Source organism: Ictalurus punctatus, chromosome 24, assembly GCF_001660625.3.
Source record: "Ictalurus punctatus breed USDA103 chromosome 24, Coco_2.0, whole genome shotgun sequence".
Lineage (NCBI taxonomy): Eukaryota > Metazoa > Chordata > Actinopteri > Siluriformes > Ictaluridae > Ictalurus > Ictalurus punctatus.
The window spans coordinates 3,303,551-3,327,842 of record NC_030439.2 but is presented as its reverse complement, the minus strand read 5'-3'; the positions used below and the strand labels follow the sequence as shown (position 1 = coordinate 3,327,842).

Sequence of the window (24,292 nt, the reverse complement as noted above, 5' to 3'; positions counted from 1 at the left end):
TGATGTTCTTGGGGGTTCAGCTGCCTGGGAGAATGTGGATTCCACTGCAGGTATGTTCAACATGATGCAAACAATAACAAATATCCAAATTTATATATATATATATAGATAGATAAGGTAGCTGAATTACTTTTCTTAATTGTGACTATCTTTTATTATTATGATTATATAGTGTAACTTGTGTTGTAATATATGTTCATAAATACACTATACGGCCAAAACTTTGTGGACATCTGACTGTCACACTCGTATGTGGTTCTTCCCCAAACTGTTACCACAAAGTTTTAATCACACAGTTGTATAGAATGTCTCTGTATTCTGTAGCGTTACAATTTCCCTTCACTGGAACCCAAACCTGTTCCAGCATGATGACAGTGCTCCTGTACACAAAGTGAGCTCCGTGAAGACTCCATGGTGCGTTAAGTTGGACAACTCGAGTGTCCTGCACAGAGCCCTGACCTCAACCCCCCCGAACACCTCTGCGATGTACTGGACCTGGAGTCTCCCCGACATCAGTGCCTGACCTCAACCTCACTTATGCTCTTGTAGCCGAATGAACACGAATCCACACAGCCACGCCCCAAAATATATTGGAAAGCCTTCTCAGAAGAGTGAGACTTATAATAACAGTAAAAAGGAGGACTAGCTCCATGTGAATTAATGCACATGGTTTTGGAATAGGATGTTCAACAAGCACATATGGGTGTGATGGTCAGGTGTGGACGTACTTTGGCCATGTACTGTATTTGTGCAAAATTGTAATGTATAACCGTGTTTATTTTAAGCAGCAAAATAAAATTTGTTCCCTTTTCTTTTTAGAACCCTGTCCGAAGTGTGAGCACCCTAGGGCTTATTTCATGCAAATACAGACCAGATCTGCTGATGAGCCGATGACTACATTCTACAAGTGCTGCAGCCCGCAGTGTGGCCATCGGTGGAGAGACTGAGACTGACCATGTGCTGTCCCAATGGACCACCGCTTCACAGCCCTGGTCCTGGAGTACCCCCTCTTTTTTTTTCCTTTCCGTTTTTCTTTTTCTCCCCCAGAATAGTGTTTTTCCTGCTCCCATCATTCCTGATTGTAACTAATCATCTAATTTCTGAGTTGAGGTGGGTGTGTTAGAGGAGGAAAAACATTAAAGTGTGCACTACTTCAGGAGCATTGTTGGGGAAATCTGTGCTATAGACTAATCAGGAATACTTTTCTCTGATGGAACCTTTTTCTGTGTTTTAACCTAAAATGTTCTGAGGTGAAGGCTGCTCTTCTGAAGACTAGGGCAAGCACCTGAAATGTATATTCTTTAAGCTATAATTTACATCATCTTGCAGTAATCAGGCTTAACTGTCTTGATGATTAAAACTGACTCGACTGCCTTAATTGCTTAACTAATAAAACGTTACAATAACATGACCACTCTCAGAAGATTACGATTACTTTTATTATTATTCTCATAATAATAATCGTACACAGTCAGTTTGATGTTTTAAAGGACAATTCCAGTTTCATATGATGTATTATACCACAAAAACTACTCGTATTTGTTGATCTAAAGGTCCTGGAACACAAGCTCTATGTATATTCAGTCTTTCACAGCAAGAAGCCACTTTGCAAAGCATTGTCGGCCTACGAGGTTCAAAAGAAAGTTGCGTTAAAGGGAGTCAGCTCGAATTCAGAGGAGCATGCATACAGTTTCATATTAGATTGTTTACTTCATGTTCGTGCTGATATCTAAATACACACAGAGACAAATTGAATGATGGTGAGGAAGCACAACAGGTCTTTAAAAACAAACGTTGATTCCAGTACAGTGTCTCACCTCTTTAGGTGTGTTGAGTGCAAAATGAAGAATCACTTTTCTGAGAGGGATTAAAGCTTCAAACCAGGTGCATGTTTGTCGTTTTGCATGAAAGGAAAAGAACTCAATGGGAAACGTACAGAAAAACACAGCTGAAACCTGCCATTTGCTGACTTCAAATGTCACACTCAAAAAAAACAAAAAACAAAAAAAAAACAACCCGAGAAGAAACGATGATTGTGTAATTATGAATAAATGATCTGCTTTGAGCTCAGGGGTCAGATAGCACACGCAGGACTGTGTGAGGTTACACAGAGCTTGATGATCAACTTCTTCCTCCGAACATGCTCTTTCCTAACGATCGTATCAGAATAAATTATATAGGATCATAAAAAAAGCCTGTGATTGACTGCATGTTCTCAGCTGCACCATGTTTAAATTCCCTTTCTGAAACGAATGAAACGGTTAGGCTTGATAAGAAAGTGCACGTCAAGGCCTACCAACAGCACAGAAGCACTTCACCGTAAAGATGAAGGCGCATTAAAATTATTTCACATTCACAGTTCAGTAAGACAGCAGATGCCGCAATGGACAGACCTTAAAATATAGTACCGAACCTGTCTAAATCTGTCTTTATTTATTACAAAGGAGTATCAACGTGTGGATATCTGCACTACGTTTCCTGAAAGCTTAAGAAATATTCATGTACAATTGCACAGGTCTACATAAGTGTGTACTATGTATAACAGAGTATAATGAATGTTGTGAGTGCAAACTACCCCTGATTACAAAAACGTTTTGACTGTAACATCACTATGAGAATAGAAACGCATTAGTGTTCACGTGTAAAAAGGAGCAGCGCTATCCTGCAACTAAAACTGTAGTCCTTGGCCATTGTTTTCACAGACACACACACACGAAAATCTTTCACATTATCTTGTTAGAATAATTATACGTTCTGTAACACAACAGAGTAATTACAATAAAAATAATATTGAAATCTGACTGAAAATGGACTTAATTCTAGAGATACTTTAACTGCCACTAACCTAAAATGCCTAACTGCTCTTCTACAACACCATTAATGTTTCCATTATGCATATAAAATGTACTGACTCATCATCCCTTCTTCTTCTTTTTCTTCTACTTACCTTTTTTTTTATTATGAATCTTGTAGTATCACTAAATCTAAGTCTTTTAAATAGTTATATATACACAGTCATTATTGGATGAATAGATAGTAAAAAAAAAAAAAAAAAAAACCAAGCTAACGAGCTGGGGAATGAAGCGCAGAAAAGGAAAACAGAAAAAAGCCGAGAGTGAGCCGTGAGTACGTCCAGGGTGAGCGCTGGGGGACGCTGTTAGCATATGCGCTTGTATGTGTAGATGTAGCCCTTGCAGTTGGGGCAAGTGTGCGTCACATCCTTGAGGTCATCAATCAGACATGGGATCAAGCAGCAGCCTAGATCACAGCTGCAAACCAAGAGGAGAAAAAAAACAACGAGTCATTTACAGGCCATCACGTGATGGCAGCAATCAGCACAGACCCTTCATGATGATGCTGCACAGTCATTTCAGGCCAAAACAAAGCAGCTATGCAAGCAGTTCTACCACAGTTGGACCCTCAGGGAAGGCCTTAACCCTAACAGAGATTATAGGTACCTGAATATCAATAATTATATGGCTTATTTGAGGATCAGAAGATGATTTAAGCTGGCAGTGCTACTGAGGATAAGTATCTCCCTAAATAAAAGGGGAACAGACCAGCCATCAAATCTGTTCCACTACCACTTACCCAACAAAGAAGCAGAACAGACAGAAGAGCGTGTTCATGAGGCCCACGTCATGGCTAATTCGTGTGATGATGGCCTGTTGGCAGTGTGGGCATACCGTCTGCACCGGTGCTGACTGGAACATCTCACCCTGCAGCACAGTGACCGTAGTAGCAGTGCCAGGTGGTCCAATCACTGTGGCTGTGTGTCCCATAGCTGGGCCACAGTGGCTAGGTCCTGGAACAAACTGCCCCGGCATGGGTTGGGGGAAGTGTCCAGGAGGAGGGTGGAAGCCAGCTGAAAAACAGTTAAAAAAAAAACAAAAAAACAAGGGAGTAGAATCAGGCATAAATTTCTTGCCGCCTGTTGGAGTATATCAAACATTTCCATCTTTTATAGTTGGTTAGTTAGTCAAGTTTGAATAGATATCTTCAGTAAAAAAAAAATTAAAAAAAAGGAAAGGAAGGAATATATCAGACAGACATTCACGTATGCAATGCATCATCTTAACACAGGAGTATTAACATCAACTGTAACAACTTTTTTCCAGGTAAAAGCCTGGAAAAGCCTCACAGAAGAAGAAACCAACAGTTTGGTGATTTCAGTGAGTCGCAGGATTGATGCGGTTATTGAAAGTAAGGGATATGCAAGCAAATAAGTGTTATATACTTTAATTAATTTAACAACTCTGTTCCTATACTTTTGATCACCTAAAAATCAGGTGGTCTGCCACCAAAGGTAAATATCAGGAAGTGAAAGCTGAAATTCTGATCTATCGTCCCTTAATAATCTTTTGATCTCAAACCCACGTGTCTTTTATACAACCCCATTTCCAAAAAAGTTGGACGCTGTGCAAAATGTAAATAAATGTAAATAGAAACAGAATGTCCCAACTATTTTTGGAATTAGTGCCCTCCACTAATATTGGCACCCTTGGTAAATATCAGCAAAGAAAGCTGTGAAAAATTGTCTTTATTGTGTCACAGCTCGGTCCGATCAGAACTCAAATTCCCAAGATGCAATACTCACTTCTCAGGCACGCATGCGCTCACCATCCCCGGAGTTCTGATCAGACACACCTGGCACCAATCACACACACACACACACACACACACACACACACACACACACACACACACACACACACACACACTAGTACTTAGGGAAGACATCCACCCAGAATCTACGCGAAGTATACGCTCAGTAGCTTAGTTCTCTGCGTTACCAAGCCGTTCTAGTTCGTTTGTTTCTCGTGATCCTCGACCCTTGTTTTCAGTCTCGACTACGCTTTCTGGGTATCCCCGTGTGTATTGTTCGTCCGATCTCTTGACCCTTGCCTACTCTACGACTACGCTTCTTGAACTTCCCGATCCTACGCTCTTCACCCGCCTCCCGCTCCTGCTTCCGTACCGTTTCGAGGTTTGTGACAGAATACTTCGCCCGCTAATGGAAGCAGCGGGAGATCGCTGGCCGCACGCCATCGAGGGGCATGGCCGGATGATTAGTGAACATGATCGCCGTCTCGCCCACCTAACTGAGCAGGTAGCTCGGTTAAATCAAGCTGCGCCGTCTTCTACGACGCCGACCCCACGCTTACCTCCCACTCCAGCGCCGGAGAAGTATGATGGAGTTCCCGCACGCTGTCGAGGTTTTCTACTCCAGTGCTCCCTGTTTTTTTCCACGTACCCAGACATGACGGAGAATCAGAAGATAATCCACTTCATGCAACTTTTAACCGGGAAAGCTCTCCTCTGGCCTACCGCGGAATGGGAACAGGAGGGGAACCGTATCAGCACGTTTGAACAGCTGACATCGCGCTTCCGCACTGTATTTGATCACTCTCCAGACAGCCGGGAGACTGGGGAGGACTTATTGTCCTTGGTGCAGGGATCACGTAGCGTGGCGGATTATGCCCTCGAATTTCCCACTGTGGCCGCCCGGAGCGGATGGAATCAACCCGCTCTAAAAGCTATGTTTCGCCGCGGATTGAATGCTGACATCTTAACGGAGCTGGCGTGCCGCGATGATCAGCTGACCCTCGACTCACTCATCAACGTAGCTATCCGCCTGGATCGTCTACTACGTAGCCGCCGCCCCGTACGCGGTGAGGCGGAAGCACCGACATCTGAGAACCCTAGTGAACCCATGCAGCTGGGACAGACTCGGGTGAGCATGCAGGAAAGAGAACGACGGCGCCGTGAACACTGTTGTTTCTACTGCGGTGAGAGGGGCCACTTCGTGCAACAATGCCCTCTCAAACAGGGCTCTACCCGAGGGGAAACTAAAACTGCCAGACCACCTCAGGCAGGGGTGAGTTTCGAACCCATTACCCAGCACTCTGTTCGGTCTGCCTTCGTATTGCCTGTTATATTGGGTTACTCAAGTGTTTCCTGTATTTTAGAAGCGCTGATCGACTCGGGAGCAGCGGGGAACTTCATTGACCAGGAGACCATACTCCAATATAACATCCCCGTTCGTCCTCTCTGCACCCCCCGCCGTGTCCAAGCCATTGATGGGGCCCCCATAGGAGATGGCTTAATCACCCACTGTACCGAACCCATTAACCTCCGCACCAGCGCTCTTCATCAGGAGATCACCACGTTCCATGTCATTGTGACTGCCCGGCACCCAGTGGTTCTCGGTCTCCCTTGGCTCGAACATCACAATCCACAAATTTCGTGGAATCAAAGGGAGATCACTCGCTGATCACTGTGTGAATCACTGTCTTCAAGTCCCTGTGATCCCCGTAGCATCCACATCCATTGAAAGCCCGGACAAGGCAGACAACATTCTGATCCCCAGTGTTTACCACGACCTCATAGAAGTATTCAGTAAGAAGAAGGCTAGCGGACTACCTCCCCACCGTGATTACGACTGCGCTATCGATTTGCTCCCAGGCACTACACCACCACGAGGGAGGGTCTATCCGTTAAGGATCACTGAACAGAAGGCCATGGAAGAATACATTCAGGAGGCGTTGCACCAAGGGTATATACGACCATCCACTTCTCCAGCATCCGCGGGGTTTTTCTTCGTGGAGAAAAAGGGAGGACATTTACGGCCTTGCATCGACTACCGAGGACTAAACCAATGTTGCGTCAAGTACCGCTACCCATTCCCTCTAGTACCATCCGCTCTGGAACAATTACGCACGGCCACCATCTTCACGAAACTAGACTTACGCAGTGCATACAACCTGGTCCGGATTCGAGAGGGAGATGAATGGAAGACTGGGTTCAGCACAACTTCAGGCCACTATGAGTATCTGGTCATGCCGTATGGGCTTTCTAACGCTCCCTCGGTCTTCCAATCTTTAATTAACGACGTGTTACGTGACATGCTGGGACGCCATGTGATCGCCTACATCGACGACATTCTGATATACTCTGACTCCCGGGAAGAACATGTTCACCACGTTCGCCAAGTTCTACAACGACTGCTCCGTCACCAGTTATATGTTAAAGCCGAGAAGTGCAAATTCCATAGAACCACCATTGCGTTTCTGGGATACGTCATCAGCCCCGAGGGGATCTCCATGGACCGAGATAAGGTCCAGGCGGTAGTAAGCTGGCCCACACCCACGACGGTCAAGGAACTACAAAGGTTTCTGGGGTTTGCGAACTTCTACAGGAGGTTTATCAGGAATTTCAGTGCCATCGCCAACCACCTCACTTCCCTGCTAAAGGTGAAACCCAAACGCCTTGCATGGAATTCAACTGCCCAATCCGCCTTCGACAAGCTCAAGAAAGCCTTCAATACTGCTCCCATCATCAAACATCCGGACCCATCCAGACCGTTTATAGTGGAGGTGGATGCGTCAGAGACCGGGGTAGTAGCCATTCTGTCCCAACGATTTGGAGAGAAGCCAAAACTCCATCTGGTGGCCTTCTTCTTGCGGAAGCTTCCCCCCGCCGAGAGAAACTACGATGTGGGAAATCGTGAACTTTTGGCAGTTAAGTTAGCGCTGGAAGAGTGGAGACACTGGTTAGAGGGGGCTACACATCCATTTGTCGTCTTCACAGACCATAAGAACCTGGAGTACCTTCGCACTGCAAAGCGACTCACACCCCGCCAGGCCCGATGGGCCCTATTCTTCACCAGATTTCATTTCACGTTATCCTACAGACCCGGGTCCAAGAACACAAAAGCTGATGCTCTGTCTCGTCTCGACCAGACAGAACGAGTCAACGAGCATTCGTCCTTCATGTGTTATCAGTGCGCTAGAGTGGGAGCTGGACGCGGAACTAGAGCAGATTCCCCAGTCCCAAGTACCCGTAAAGTGTCCGCCGAACAAACTATTTGTACCCGAGGAGTACCGCCAAGAACTCATCATCTGGGCACACACGGTACTCGGTACAGGACATCCAGGAACACAACGCACACACCATCTCCTAGAAGAGTGGTACTGGTGGCCCAATATGGAAGGAGATATACACAAGGTGGTGACGTCCTGTTCATCGTGCGCACAGAATAAAGTACCTCGGACCCCGATGGTCACACATATCTGTAGATTTCGTAACAGACCTGCCTAGATCCCAAGGAAATACCACAGTTCTAGTCACAGTGGACCGGTTCTCCAAATCCGTACGTTTCATTCCCTTACCCGCTCTCCCCACGGCATTCAGGACAGCTGAACTTCTATTCCAGCATGTGTTCAGGTATTACGGCATTCCGGAGGAGATTGTCAGTGACAGGGGCCCGCAGTTTACCTCCAGAGTGTGGTCCAGCTTCATGACCAAGATGGGAGTGACAGTGAATCTCACCTCCGGTTATCACCCACAAGCCAATGGACAAGCCGAACGAGTCAATCAGGAACTGGGGCGATTCCTCCGTACTTTCTGTGCCAATAACCCAGAGGATTGGAGCAAGTTCTTGCCATGGGCCGAGTACGCCCAGAACTCACTACGTCATTCGGCTACCAATCTCACCCCTTTCCAGTGCGTGCTCGGTTACCAACCTCCACTGTTCCTGTGGAACGCAACCCCCCCCGCAGCTCCGGCCGTTGACCACTGTTTCAAACATAGTGAGCGTGTCTGGGCTGACACCCACCGACGCCTGAAGGAGACCACAGACACGTACAAACACAAAGCAGATCGCCGCCACAAAGAACACCCTAATTACCAACCAGGCGATCGGGTATGGTTGTCCACAAAGGACTTGAGACAAGCTCACAGCTGTAAAAAACTAGTGCTAAGATACACTGGACCATTCAAGATCCTGTTGTTAACGGTCCTCTAGCCACCGATGTACCAGCTGAAACTCCTCCGACCCCTCTGGAAATTGATGGACAACCGGCTTACCGCGTCAAGAACATCCTCAAATCTAGACGCAGGAGGGGCAAGCTGGAGTATTTGGTCGAGTGGGAAGGTTACGGACCTGAGGAACAGTGCTGGGTTCCCAAGCAGGATATACTGGATCCACAGCTTACCAAGGACTTTCACATCACTCATCCTCATCTCCCAGGTCCACGACCCCAGGGGAGGCCAAGAAAGAACTCTGCTCCCGGAGTGAGCCCTTTGGGGGGGGTTCTGTCACAGCTCGGTCCGATCAGAACTCAAATTCCCAAGATGCAATACTCACTTCTCAGGCACGCATGCGCTCACCATCCCCGGAGTTCTGATCAGACACATCTGGCACCAATCACACACACACACACACACACACACTCGTACTTAGGGAAGACATCCACCCAGAATCTACGCAAAGTATATGCTCAGTAGCTTAGTTCTCTGCGTTACCAAGCTGTTCTAGTTCGTTTGTTTCTCGTGATCCTCGACCCTTGTTTTCAGTCTCGACTACGCTTTCTGGATATCCCCGTGTGTATAGTTCGTCCGATCTCTTGACCCTTGCCTACTCTACGACTACGCTTCTTGAACTTCCCGATCCTACGCTCTTCACCCGCCTCCCGCTCCTGCTTCCGTACCGTTTCGAGGTTTGTGACATATTGTTTAAACTTTTGATCTTTTGTTAAAAAAATATACAAAAATACTCTGCTCTCATGGACATCAAACAATTGTAAACACAACACAGGATTCTCCAAAATAATCTTTGTTAAATATATATATATATATATGTGTGTGTGTGTGTGTGTGTGTGTGTGTGTGTGTGTGTGTGTGTGTGTGTGTGTATATATATATATATATATATATATATATATATATATATATATATATATATATATATATATATATATATATACATACGTATATATATATATATATATATATATATATATATATATATATATATATATATATATATATATATGTGTGTGTGTGTGTGTGTGTGTGTGTAGAGAGAGAGAGATAGGCTAACTGTGATAAATTAATTACAATAAGAAACATCGAAAAGGATTTTTTTTTAAAGCACAACGAGCACATCGTTACCCAAACACACATGAAGAACACACATATGTTCACTGTAATAATCGGTGGGATTATTAACAGATTTTTAGGCTGCATGTTAACACAGCTAATAACAGAATGTGAAATTGTTCATGAAGCCATTTTGTTATTTGTTTGGATGTGTCTAAGCTGCTTTGGGGTCTTTCTATTTATTTATTTTTTATTTCTTTTATTCATTAATAGTTTCTAAACTATTAATTTTGAACTATAGGTCCAAAAGTTAACCAACATTTTTGTGCTACATAACTTTTTAGCTTGCTAGCACTTAGAACAGTAAGTGTACAGCTGGTGGTCGACTGATTGTGGATTTTATCGGTACCGATAACCAGGTTTGGCAATTAATCAACCGATAGTTTTGAAATTGGTACTGAATGAAAACAAAACACTCAAATTAAAATGTTGCTGAACTTTAGTAGAAAATTAACAGTACTGACTGTACTGTGAAAAATGTACTTTCTTAAATGAAATAAATATATAAATATCACTATATATTAACTATTAATAAATATTAATGTAAATAAAAGATATACATCCAAACCGAACCGAAAAGTAACACACAAATAACAAATAAAAATAGAGACATCTGAAATGAATCAAAAAACACTTCAAATAACACAATAAAATTAGTCAGCGATAGTTTATATTTTGCCTCCTAGTCCCTGTGCTGTTCTGTAATTCAGCATAAGCGTATAGCAAATAAAAATTTGAAAGTGATTAGACTCTGCTCTCATACTGTATAATGACAGCGAACACTTCTCAGCTCTGCAACGGACACAACTGGGAAAAACTATCGGTGTAGATTTTTGCGGATAAATAATAGTGCCAGCGATCAGTTATTGGTGCTGATTAGTTAGCAAAAACTATCAATCGGTCGACCTCCGCGTACAGCCCTGTCTCCTGTTGTGTATAGTGTGTGTACCTTAGTTTTTTAGTCACCTTAAATAGTATGTAATACCCAGTCTATTCACAACTGTCCAATGCCTTAGAAATATAGTATGACAGAAGAACCCTGCTATGAGCCTTAACAGTGACTGAGCCCTGCAGAGCATTACCCTGGGCGTTATCACTACTAGAAGATTCTTAATGAACATAAGCAATGGCAGGCTTACCATGCAGGTGCGGCATGGGCATAGGACCCTCACCTGGCACGTGTGGGGGCACGAAGCCTGGCTGCATCGTGGCCTCGTAAGGTGGAGGGCCATACTCTGGAGGCAGCGGGTGTCCATGTGGGGGTCCGCTGGTTACCGGGGCTGATCCTACGGTACAAATCGATTGGATGACATGCAAGTTAAAACATATAAATTAAATGATTATTAAAATAAATTATGTTTACACAGAGTTTAATTCAAACTGTGAGGTATCAGTGAGATGGAAAATACCAACAAAAAAATAAATAGTTGACCAATGACCATTTCTTATTTTACACTTTTTGCATCACATTTTAACAACAAAACGCAAAATTAGACCAAAAGAGCAGTCTTATATTTAATCCCCAATAAAAACAGCAGATGTGACTCAACATCGACATGTGAATCCAGAATGATTGACAGTCGCTCAGATGTTTTGATCTCTCCGACCAGAAAGATGAGCTGATATGCTGCTCTCGCTTTCCGTCAATGTGAATGGAGGTTTCATTCATGTGAAATAAAGTCTAACGATGTGTGTCTGACTTAAACATCATTAAGCAAGTCGATGGTTAACATCATAACTATTTATTAGGGACACCACAGAAATAGAAAAAACTGTGACTAAGAAAGGGAAAAAAAACAGGCCAACAATGAAGTTTTAAAACATAACACTTTACAAATAATTTTAATGATAATCATAATTGTACAGTGATTTCTTCAAAAAAAAAAAAAAACACTTTGTTTTTTCTTTCATGCTACATTCAGAAACTATTCACAGACAAGCGATTTGTTAAAGGATTATATTGAAAAGGTACTGTTCTGTTTCTTACTGTTTATTATACAGTAGGAGCAAGGTTATGAATAAATTTTTAAAAAATACATTAGTAAATAAATGAACAAGCACACAAAAGACTAAATAAATAAATGAACAATTAAATAAGAGACATTTTACATAGACATAGAGATTTTTTACTTACTCAGTATGGAATATTTGATACTTTTAAAACATTTTACTATGTATAGATTTCATGATAATTACATTATTGACTTATCGTACGATATACGGACGTGACCTCGATCATTACTGCTGACCTCGATATGGTCCATTGTGAGAGTGAATGCCAACAACATTTTAGCCGTTCGCTCTGCTTCTGTCCTCTCGTCTGCTCTAGGGCTGTCGAATTAAACTTCAAACTTTGACTATTCGTCGAATTTAGGATAAAAATGCACAAAATCTGCGTGCATTCGAATTTAAGATGTGTAGCAAGCACTAGCACCGATTTTAATTAAAACATACTGGTGAAAAAATGCCGCAAGATATTAACAAAAATCTAGAAAGAATAGTTCTAGTGTATGAAATAATCCAGTCGTAGTCAATAATGTTGGGGTTTGAGCCGCTTAAGCTGCGTGAGCTGAAGCTGAACAGCGAATGAACAGCGGTTAAACTGAAGCGCTTTACTACTGGGTTAATTAACTCACCCAAACACATCCTACACACATACGAGATTAATTAGATATTTACACATAACATGAACCTAATATAACAACTCGCTTCTGCACAAAATGATACTAATACACAAATGAGCTTGAGCTTAAGTAATGCGCCACGTAGAACAGGAAGTCACGTTGTGAATACGCTCTTTCTGTAACAACGCACTAAACCACCGGCGATGAATAACTAAAGCATAAAGAATTCACAGTGTTCTATTACAGTCCATTTGTTTATTGTTTTAGTTGAGTGGTTTTATTTTATGTTTCATTTATTTAGTTTTTTTTCTACATTCCAATTTCAAGAATTAAAAGTTCATTGCGCTTTGAAAGGGTGTACTTGCATTATTATGCTGTTATATTATCATTATATCAGTGTCACAAAATGGTCTTAAAATAACAATAATATCATTTTATCGCAATTATTTCTGAGACAATATATCGTCCAACAAAAGTAGTCATGGTGACAGGCCTATATACAAGTTGTTTCAAATGTATTTGAGATAATAATGTTAAAACTCATTCTGGTGTTAACTCAATAATCAAATACCTATTTAAAAGACCTTACTGAATACCACTGTCTGAGTATATCAATAAAATGTGCTTCAAAGTCTGAGGTGAGAGTCCTCCGGGTGAGAGTTTTGGTAATGCCTTCGAATTCGAATTTGAGTACGTAATAAGCAGGAAAATAATAACACAACACAATATTCTATTGTACATTTTGGTTCTGGTGTTAAGTAATCAAGATAACGGTCATTAACAAGTCAGGCTTTGCTCCTGGTCTCCGTGGGTTTCTGTAATTCAGCATAAGCGTATAGCAACTAAAAATTCCAAAGTGATCAAACTCGCATTGAATTCACAAATATGTTCATAGGCAGAATATAATGTACAAGCCCAATTCCAAAATTCGTTTTAGTAACACTTACTTTCCCAACCTTTTGTTTCCCTCGTCTCAAAAAAGTTGGGACGGGGCAACAAAAGCCTGGAAAACTAAGTTGCGGTCATCAAATTCAAAATTACCGTTTTTTTTTTTCTTAACATGGCACATTTCCTGTTTAAACATTTGACATGTTTGTGAATAACACATGGGTTTATGAGATTTGCAAATCAGATTCTGTTTTTATTTACATTTTAGACAGCATCCCAACTGTTTTTGGAACTGGGGTTGTGTATATATAAAGAAGAGAAAAAATAAAGAGCTATACCAGAGACTGGAGGCTGTCCATTCTTTTCCTCTATAAGAGGAGCGCTGGGGCCCCCTGGGTAGGGCGGAGGGGGGTCGCTGGACATGCTGCTTTTCAGGGACGGGACTCAGAAGCGAGCGCAATTCACCTGCACAAACAGTACATTCTACTCAATCTAAAGCTAGAGCCATGGTTTCAAACAGGGAGGAATTGAAATCCAGTTAACTACTTGAAATTCACAATGAAAGCATCTCTGAAGTTATATTTCAGCTCACAGAACACATACAGGTGCATCTCAAAAAATTTGAATATTGTGGAAAAGTTCATCTTTTCCCCGTAATTTAATTCAAAAAGTGGAACTTTAATATATTCTAGATTTGTTACACATAAAGTGAAATATTTCAAGCTTTTTTTTTTAATCTTGATGATTACGGCTTACAGCTCACGGAAATCAAAAATCCAGTATCTCAAAATATTAGAATAAAGAATTTAAAATCTCACTTTCTTCAGTGTTGTGAACTTTATTTAGAAATCATAATCTACATTTCTGGTGTGCACTTACAGAGCAAAGTGTTCCCCATGTTAGTGTTAAAAATAAATAAATAAATAAATAAACACGGCTGTGTATTTGCATTTGTAAATACACCGTATTAAGTATCTTCACCAGAAAAGAATCAGAAAATAGTTTGAGTCCCTAAGCATGAAGGTGTAGGAAACATTACACCTGTCTAACAAACAGGAAGGAAGAAAATCTATTTCAGACACATGACCTTGCTGTGACCCTGAGCCTGTTTGATAGCGTTGATAGGTATAGGTTTGATAGGTACTCGAGAGCCATCTTGATCTCGAGACCACAAATCTACAGTTTTGATCTTGTCAGAAACTTGGGGGAAATTTTACTCAGCCTTGTCTCAGCCTACGAAGACTCAAAATATTTTTTTTTCCCCGTCACCACCCGAGACCCTGACATCACTTCTGTGAACTGTCATATCTCAACCCAACCAGGACTCAGTTTCCCAAGAAGCAACACTCACCTTCCATGCACACATGCGCTCACCATCCCCGGAGTTCTAATCTCCCACACCTGTCACTAATCACACACACACTCTCTCCACTAGTATTTAGAGAGTCATTCGCCAAATGTTCATTGTGAAGTATACGTTCTGTTGACTTGTTCTCTGCGTTTCCAAGCCTTTCCCATTCGTTTGCTATCTTTGTTATCTCGACCTCTTTTCTCGTTTACGACTATGCTTTCTGCCTGTCCCCTTGTGCTTTGTTTGTCTGATCGCTTGACCCTTGCTTGTTTTACGACTACGTCTTTGGAACTACCCTTTACCACGCACCCGCTTCTGCTTCTGTGCCAACTCTGGTTCGTGACATGAACAAGTACTCTAATGTTTTTGATACAGTACAAAAAAATAATAAAATGTCAAAACAAAATACAAAATGTCTGTCTCTACGTGTGGAGTTACAGAACACCTATAACTTTCAAGTGTTTTAAAATACTTCATCCTCGTGTTTAAAATAATATAGCACTTGTAAGCACTTATAAAAACTAATTCTGTTTTTTCACGCATTTTACAGGATTTAGCAGAGTTTTTTGTGATCGTTGAGGTCAAAAACGCTCAATTCATTTGTGGCTTTTTTATTTTTGGGTTTTTTTTGCGTTTTTGTGGAAGTTTTAATGGAAAACTACTTGAATTGGTGAAATCGCAATTGCGCCAAATAGTTTTTCTCAGCGATGTTTTTGAGACCATTTAACTCTACTCATGTTCGACGCACGTGACTTGAACAGCGCTTTGAGTTAATGTGTGTTGCAATGACATCACATGAATAATCGCAAGATCCTCAGAATATTGCGGAGTTTGCTTGAATTCCTGCGATCGCAAAATCGCAAAATCCTGCAGGGACTGATTTACCTGCCATGTGCTTAAATCAAAGGAAATGTGCTTTGATTGGCGAATCTTTACATGTGCATTTCTTTAAATAGATTTTGTGCAATTAGCAAACTCTGCATAATTTATTTATCCCACATGCTCTCTAACCCCCAGTGCAATGATATAAAACAGTATTATAAAACAGCCCTTTAAAAGATATAAAACAGCCCTTTCTAGAAGAATAGGCTATTCTTATGTCTTATGTATGTAATGTGTACCTATTTATACAAAATGACAAAAAAACAAAACAAAACAATAGACGGGTGATTTATTACATTTTGTGTCAGGTTAGGACGATACTACAACCAGCAAATGAACACATCTGAGCGTCCGATCTTGGTCTTTACATGGACTCGCCCATGTCTTGGTCCCTGTCATACTCGGGCTTCATTGTCTATGGTCTTCGTCTTGACTCGGTTTTGAACCCAACACTACTGTTTGGATTGTTTCTAAAATCAAATCAGTTCATCCGCTGGTTACGATGATAATTCCGTATAAATCCTATAAACATTCAACCACTTGTTCTTGAGATATCGAGCCAATGAGAATTTTAAAAGGACTATGACTATTACACTGGAGACTCCTTATTGAAAACGTCATCATATCAAGAATTACATAGCTTTTTTTTGTTGGAAAAAAAATACACTGATGTAGAGCAGGTGTCTTCAATCTTATCCGCAAAGGGCCGGTGTGGCTGCAGGCTTTCATTCCAACCAAATTTAGCTTGTTTAATCAGTTTATCTTAGTCTCCAATCACCTAACAAGCGTGCCTCCGATGTGGCTGTAATGAAAGCCTTCAGCCACACTGGCCCTTTGCGGATAAGACAAAAGACACCTGATGTAGACCATAACTGTCCCTGTGTACACTATTACTATAAAAAAAAATGCATTAAAGCAAGCACGTTAAATTAATATAGACCTGTCATTTGACTTGTCCGAGTTGTGCAGTTATAAAAAATAACAATTGAATTTATGACCAAACAGACTTGAGAATTCTTTGTATTTTGCTCAGGCAGGCCTTAAGCTTTTCAGATTCTCTTATGCTCTTCAAATGTCTTCAAAAGAATATCTGATGGTGGAAATGTTAGATACTCACAGTATACTGTGTATAATGTTAGATACTCACAGTATACTGTGTTTAATGTTAGATACTCACAGTCTAATCACTCCCAGTATAATGTTAGATACTCACAGTCCTTCAGATCAATCCAGATTCGGAGTTTCACTGGAGAGTTGCTGACATATTGCATAACACATATGATAGTTATAATTCTGATATTAAAACTCTTAAATGAAGTGAATGACTGCTGCAGCGCTCTAACCTTCTAACATTCTTACCATTCATCTGTAGAATACGACAACCAACCGAAACTCGTATGACCAGAAAGCTGAGGTGTAGTTTTGTTTACAGTAATGAGATGGGAGCACCAGTTTAGGAAGAAGGGAAAAAAAATACACTACTGGCCAATTAAATGTCTTCTACCAAAAACACATGGGGAAAATGCTCACTGTGCGGCTCCTACACTCCACATTTTTCCATTTTACACTCCATGTGTAAAATGAAAATAGAGAGCTATGGTGGAAAAAAGTATCTAATCCATATCCAATTAGTCCAGGAGAACCACAGCACTATAAACTCCAACACTCACATATTTGATTGTAATTTCTGCCATATACATCAGGAATGTTTATAGATAACGCAGAAGTTAAATTTCAAATGGGAAAAAGAAGTTACACTATATGGCGAAAAGTATGTACCCCTGATCATCAACACCAACACGTGCTTGTTGAACATCTCATTCCAGATTTATTATCCATTTACTGTAATAATGCACTCCACTCTTCTGGGAAGGCTTTCCAGTAGATTTTGTGGTTGTGTGGCTTTGTGTTCATTCAGCTACAAGAGCGTTAGTGAGGATGAGATCAGGAGCTGATGTTGGGTGAGGAGGTTCCAGTTCCAGTTCATCTCAAAGGTGTTCAGTGGGGTTGAGGTCAGGGCTCTGTGCACGACACTCAAGGTCTCCCAGTCCAATTTTCGTAAACCATGTCTTCATGGAGCGCGCTTTGTGCACAGGGGCACTGCCGTCATGCTGGAACAGGTTTGGGTGTCATACTTCCAGTGAAGGGAAATTGTAATACTACAGCATACATAGACATTCTATACAATTGTGTCCACAAACTTTTGCCCATATAGTTTATCTAATATGACTTATATATGGCTTGTGGATTCGACAAAACAAGTAAAGACTGATTTATTAACTTTCTTGTGCTTTTCAGTGCATCTTTAAGGAAATGGTTATCATTTTTAAACAATTTAATTATCCAGAAACGACAGCCTAAAAAAACAATAACCAGGAAATTGAACATTTCCACCATTTCAGGTTTAAGGAGAGTACAGGAGGGTGTGATAATGTTACCAGCTGTGCAGTCAGGACTCTTTCCTGGGAGCTGAAATCACCAAAACTCAGCTGGTGCTGGATTTTTATGTCTTTTGAAGTTTTTCTGCAGTAATACACAGCAAACAGAAAAAAACCTGTTTATAATATATATAATAATCCTTTCACAAATCGGTTGTCTAATGTCCACATGACCAACATGCTCACTGTTCTGCTCTCAAAAATGTTGCCTAGAAGAGCAACAGTCCAAAAAAATAATAATCTCCATATTTAATCACTTATTAATATTCATCAGCATTAGCATTATTTGTAAAATGTTAGATTTAACACTTCGTCCTGGGTCTATTTAACCTTTCAAACATGAAACCACATTGAACACCACATGGAAACTGTTGGCTTTTTTTTTTTGACAGGTGTGATAAATGTAAGGGGTGTACTTACTTTTTCCATGTGACCTTTTTTGTTCATTTATTTATTTGGTAGACTGTATAAACTTTATTAATAGACATTGTTTCAAAGTGGATCAAATGTTTGCTTATCCAAATGTGTCAAAAAAAAACAACAATTTCCATGGGGTGTACTTATTTTTTCACACGACTGTATATCCAGCATACATTGATAGATTTTATTTCACATTAATTTGTTAAAATTTGTTAAAATTATGTCTCTAATTAAATATGTGGAGTTAAATAAGACCCTTTAGCCCACCCCCATTCCACCCACATACACAAAACTCCACCCCTAGAACCTACGTATGGTGGTTCAGCTGAAGCTAGGATGCTAAAGAGTTAGCATTAGCAAGGTTTGTCATGATATCACTTTCACGTGCATGGATTCTGTTCACGTGCACTGACTGACAGATTACTCTATGTCCATTCTGGTTTTACTGACTTTTTTATTTGCTCAGAGGATAGATAACTGCCTACACTGGGCACTTGCTGATACGAGACTGAGATGTGGGTGGAGTGAAGGAGCGTTGGAGTATGTCTAGGAAATGGCTGACAAGAGGCCCATCCAACAACAAACAAACACTGTGGGCCATAAGAGAGGTTTCCAAAAGGGATTTCTTTTCAGCCATACAATAAGCTTGTGGCGAGGCCATGGTTTAAACCATTGTTTAAAAAAAAAAAAAGAATTTCTACATATTTCTACACGTTATTTGTACTAGTAAGAAATAAAAAAAAATACTGACTATTTCACCTTTAATTAACTCAAAACCTTCTCTATCTACTAGAGGTCGACAGATTAATTGGCACCGATAACTGATTGCTGGAACTATTGTTTATCTGCAAAAATCCACACCGATAGTTTTTCCCGATTGCGTCCGTTGTGGCAGCAGCTGAGAGGGTCCGTTGTCATTATAGAGCACGAGAACGTCTTCTAGAGAAAAAATATAAACTATCGCTGACTAATTTTGTTGTTATTTAAAGTGTTTTTATTAATTTCGGATGTCTCTATTTTTTATTTGGAGTGTTACTTTTAGGCTCAGTTTGGATGTTTATCTTTTATTTACTTTAATATTATTAATAATTAATATATAGTAATATTTATATATTTATTTCATTTCAAAAATGCACTACGTTTTGACGGTACAGTCAGTACTCTTTATTTTTGTAATAAAGTTCAGCAATATTTTACTTTGTTGATTGTTCAGTATCAATTTTAAAAACTACCGGTTGATCAATTTTTGTATCAGCAGGAAACTTATCAGTAAAATCCACCATCGGTCGCTCTACTGTAAGAAAAAGGGCACGTGAGTTTGAAGGAAGTGGGCAGGGCTTCCAGGTGGTGGTGTCAGTTAATATCAGAGTTTTAATATCAAAACACCTGTGCAGATCATTCCAGATTCACTAGCTCATTTCCACTTGTATTGAGGAGTAAAAGACTGCTATTTTTTTTTACTGTATTCTTAAGTGATAACTTGAACTGGAAAGCCGACTTCACCCCAGACGTCTTCACCCAACATCAGCGCCTGACCTCAACCTTACTAATGCTCTTGTAACTGAATGACCACAAATCCCCACAGCCACGCCTCAAAATCTAGTGAAAAGCCTTCCCAGATGAGTGGAGCTTATTATAATAGCAAAAGGGAGTGCAGTTTCATTGGAGTGCAGTTTCATTTGCACTTCCTAATTTTCAAGTGTTTTCAGGTCTGTTCATGACTAAGCTTTTAGACAACCCTTTCATTCAAAATAAAGAGCAGCACAAAATTCATGGTCCTGTCATTTGTCCTGTTGCGTAATTTGTACTTGGACAATGTCTGATTAGTCTGTTTACTCCGAGTTCCTCTTTCAGAGGTATTTTATACTGTATAAACTGAAAATCTCCCTCCAGTCACCTTATTGTAACTGACTGTTTATGGAAACATCTGCTTAGACAGCTGTAGTGCCACCATTAGATAAAAATATATAAAAATATTCAGATTACAAAACATATTAGAAACCACACAAGGGCCCCAGCTAGTTAGCATACAGCCATAGGGGATTAGCGTGATTAGCCAGCAGATTGCTAAAGACTGAAAAGCCACGCCCACTAATGCGCACAGCCAGCTTGCTTGACAGATACAGGTTTCTTTAGCTCTATAGTCAACATGGATAAGCGACAACACTTGGGCTGCGTCCCAAATCATCTTACCCTACCGCCTCCAGGCTCCAGGCTCCTGATACACTGCTACTACTGTTTATTTGAAACGTAGCATTAAGGCTCTGAGCCAGCTAGCCAAACTGATTAAGGACATAAACAAACAAACCCTGTACATGAATGTCGAGTGTAGCGCTGAAAAACTAAACCTCCAGATGGGGATTATCATGATTGTGTGACCGCTTCAGAAAGCTGAAACACTGCACTCAGTAAATAATCATTTATAACGGCACTCATACATAAACGAATAAATAAACACATCAATAAATAAATAACGGTTATGCTTAGTTGGCTTCTAAGAAATGATGGGAGCTAACTCAGGCCAATGACAGGGACTAGTTAAGGCTCCTGCCTCCACACTGCCACACTCCGACACAAAATACTGCGAAAATATTCACCGAAAATAATATTAGTCATGATGTTCGGTTACCTGTATCTGAGCTTAGACACTTTATCTGAGTGAGGTTAGCGAAGTCGTTCAGCAGCTAGCCGTTAGCTCTTCTCCAATAACAGTCACTGGGAATGGAGGACTTGACGTAACGAGAGTGTGTGTGTGTGTGTGAGAGAGAGAGAGAGAGAGACAGACAGAGAGAGACAGAGAGAGCGCGAGCTCTCATCTCACTTGGTTTTATATAATGTAGGTTATAAAAACCTTACCGTTATAAACCTACCCTGCTGGAAAAAAAAAAATTCTAATCGCCTCGATTTTTTAATGGTTTTAATGGGAATTGCACTGGTTTTAATGGACATGCTAATGATCCGTTTTGGTGTCTACTGGTAATTTATTACCTTCTATTGCTGGCATGCTATGTCTAGTGGATACCATTAAGGACCGGTAATGGTTTTAATGTTTAGCTGATGGTTTGTAATGGTATTTGTAGTGGAAACCATTAGAATTTCTGTGATGTTTTATATCTGTTGTCTCCACCCACCCCCAGCAGGGTACTTTAAAGAACACACATCTGCTTTTCTAGCAGCTTCTATGGTTAGTCACGGTACTGTATAGCTGTAAGTCTCTAACTGGTCAATGATACACTATACATCCAAAAGTATTTGGACACCTGACCATCACACCAATATGTGATTCTTCTACAAACTGACTGAAGCACACAATTGTATCTATCTTTTTATATACTGTAGCATTACAATTAGCCTTCACTGGAACTCAAACCTGTTCCAGCATGACACTCAAAGAACTCAAATGTTCTGCACAGAGCCCTGACCTCAACTCCAGTTAACACTGTAAAACACAGATTGAACCACAGACCTCCTGATCTCAACCTCACTAATGGTCTTGTAGCTGAATGATCACAAATCCCCCCAACCACACCCCAAAATCTAGTGAAAAGCCTTCCCAGAAGAGTGGAGCTTATTATAATTGTAAAAAAGGGAATAAATCTGGAATGGGATGTTAAGCACATATGGGTGTGATGGTCATGTGTCCACATACTTTTGACCATAAGTAAGTGTAAATCTGTTTACACGTCGTAAACTTGTGTTACGACCCCAGTCTAGGGTCGAGTTGTAACATAAAAGAAAGTATAAACAAAAATAAAAAATGAGGTTGACACATGTTTCAAAATCTTTGGAATCTTACAAGTTTAATGATGAGAAAGAAAAAAGAAAAAATCCAAAACAATCACTAAGAAAGCAAATCTCTTCAGGGCTGGGCAAGGCCAAAATAATAAACAGAACAGTCACTATCTTGTCCCGTATCAATTTAAATTACCTAGCCATAATAATAATAATAATAATAATAATAATAATAATGATATTTATAATAGAGGCATACACTCAGCCACAACACAAGACAAAACGGGGGAATGGGACAACACAAGATCCTACCACTCACTTCTTTCACTCACACACAATAAAACTAGCAAGCGATCTCACTCAAACACCGGGAAAAATATTCGCTACTCAATAGTATGCACACAATCACAGACAAACCACACATCCACATTCCTCCCGACATATCGGTCTTCGACACACAATCTTCTCCTCTCAAATCCCGGTGCAGCACGTCGAATTGGGGCAGAGCAACCTGTGAGAGAGAGACAGAAAACACACACACACACACACACACACACACACACGTCTCCTGACACAACACCCCCCCCCCCATAAAAGTCAAATTTATTTTGACTACCTTAACCATGAACTAAGCATAAGCTCGTGAGAGGGCATCTGCTAAGATGTAAGTTTTTTGTACCCTCCTTGTGACCCATGTCCAAGTTCAATTCAATTCAATTCAATTTTATTTGTATAGCGCTTTTTACAATAGACATTGTCTCAAAGCAGCTTTACAGAAATATCAACACGGTATACAGATATTAAAGGTGTGAATTTATCCCAACTGAGCAAGCCACTGAGTGGCGACGGTGGCAAGGAAAAACTCCCTAAGATGTTTTAAGAGGAAGAAACCTTGAGAGGAACCCGACTCAGAAGGGAACCCATCCTCATCTGGGTAACAACAGATATTGTGAAAAAGTTCATTATGGATTTATATGAAGTCTGTATGGCGTTAGGAGCAGCCGTAGTCCCAGCAGTCTGGAATTAAAGAAGATTTGAGCTCCATCCAGAGGCAGAAAGGATCTGGATCTCTAGTATCTCCATAAATTCGTGTGGGGCTCGGCGAAAGGAGAGAGGGAGAAAGTAGAACAGAATCTAGTCAGGGTAGGCTTGAGTAAACAAATACGTTTTAAGCTTAGACTTAAACACTGAGACTGTGTCTGAGTCCCGAACACTAATAGGAAGACTGTTCCATAACTGTGGGGCCCTATAAGAGAAAGCTCTTCCCCCTGCTGTAGCCTTCACTATTCGAGGTACCGTCAGATAGCCTGCATCTTTTGATCTAAGTAGGCGTGGCGGATCATATAAAACCAAAAGGTCGCTTAGATATTGTGGCGCGAGACCATTTAGTGCTTTATAGGTTAATAAGAGTATTTTATAATTAATGCGAGATTTTACTGGGAGCCAATGCAGTATTGATAATATCGGTGTGATATGGTCGTATCTTCTAGTTCTAGTTAGGACTCTAGCAGCTGCATTCTGGACTAATTGGAGCTTATTTATATTCCTACTGGAACATCCAGACAGTATGGCATTACAATAATCTAATCTAGAGGTGACGAATGCATGAACTAGTATTTCCGCATCATGTAGTGACAATATGTTTCTTATTTTAGAAATATTTCTGAGATGAAAGAAGGCTATCCTAGTAATATTATCTACATGAGCATCAAATGATAGTCTGGAGTCAATAATCACTCCAAGGTCTTTAACTGCTGCACATGATGAAACAGAAAGACCATCCAGAGTAACCATGTGATCAGAAAGAATACTTCTAGCTACACGTGGGCCTAATAAGTTGAATTCTTGGACCACCAGAGACCATCGCATCAACCTTTGATTAGAATTTGACATGCGCATTAGGAAGACAAGCAGGTTATGGCCAGTATGTACTATTATAGGTAAGGCACTACCACCTACATACACCTCGATGTGCTGTAAAGCAAGTAGTAATGCTAAAGATTCCTTTTATATAG

At 40.7% G+C, this 24,292-nt stretch overlaps 2 protein-coding genes across 6 annotated transcripts in view; one reads left to right on the top strand and one right to left on the bottom strand.

The window, feature by feature from the left end:
• Positions 1 to 1,406, top strand: part of polr3k (polymerase (RNA) III (DNA directed) polypeptide K) — a 1,788-nt gene extending 382 nt beyond the window's left edge. The window contains 2 exon segments of the mRNA NM_001201190.1: positions 1 to 50; positions 820 to 1,406. The exon segment at positions 1 to 50 is cut by the window's left edge and continues 38 nt beyond it. Coding sequence (NP_001188119.1) covers positions 1 to 50; positions 820 to 947 — 178 coding nt within the window. The 3' untranslated portion in view covers positions 948 to 1,406.
• A 14-nt stretch (positions 1,407 to 1,420) lies between these two features.
• Positions 1,421 to 21,328, bottom strand: cdip1 (cell death-inducing p53 target 1). 5 transcript variants are annotated; one of them, XM_047150425.2, is made up of 7 exons: positions 21,175 to 21,316; positions 18,126 to 18,210; positions 17,467 to 17,798; positions 13,793 to 13,919; positions 11,082 to 11,228; positions 3,592 to 3,865; positions 1,421 to 3,269 (listed from the first exon to the last, which is right to left on the bottom strand). In XM_047150425.2, the coding sequence occupies exons 4-7, from the start codon at positions 13,875 to 13,877 to the stop codon at positions 3,158 to 3,160; spliced, it is 618 nt and encodes a 205-aa protein (XP_047006381.1). In that variant the 5' UTR covers positions 13,878 to 13,919; positions 17,467 to 17,798; positions 18,126 to 18,210; positions 21,175 to 21,316; the 3' UTR covers positions 1,421 to 3,157. The 5 variants fall into 5 exon arrangements, with proteins under 5 accessions (XP_047006381.1, XP_017310285.1, XP_017310286.1 ...); XM_017454796.3 differs by lacking the exon at positions 17,467 to 17,798 and having other exon boundaries at positions 21,175 to 21,315; XM_017454797.3 differs by lacking the exons at positions 17,467 to 17,798; positions 18,126 to 18,210 and having other exon boundaries at positions 21,175 to 21,328.
• Between the last annotated feature and the right edge of the window lie 2,964 nt (positions 21,329 to 24,292).

Bases quoted from the DNA above. Each gene is read 5' to 3' on its own strand.
- cdip1 (XM_017454797.3), bottom strand. From the start codon at position 13,877: ATGTCCAGCGACCCCCCTCCGCCCTACCCAGGGGGCCCCAGCGCTCCT. The intron at 11,229-13,792 runs GTATAGCTCTTT...TTTGTACCGTAG, and splicing joins TGGACAGCCTCCAGTCTCTG to GATCAGCCCCGGTAACCAGC. The intron at 3,270-3,591 runs GTAAGTGGTAGT...CTTGGTTTGCAG, and splicing joins CTGTTCTGCTTCTTTGTTGG to CTGTGATCTAGGCTGCTGCT.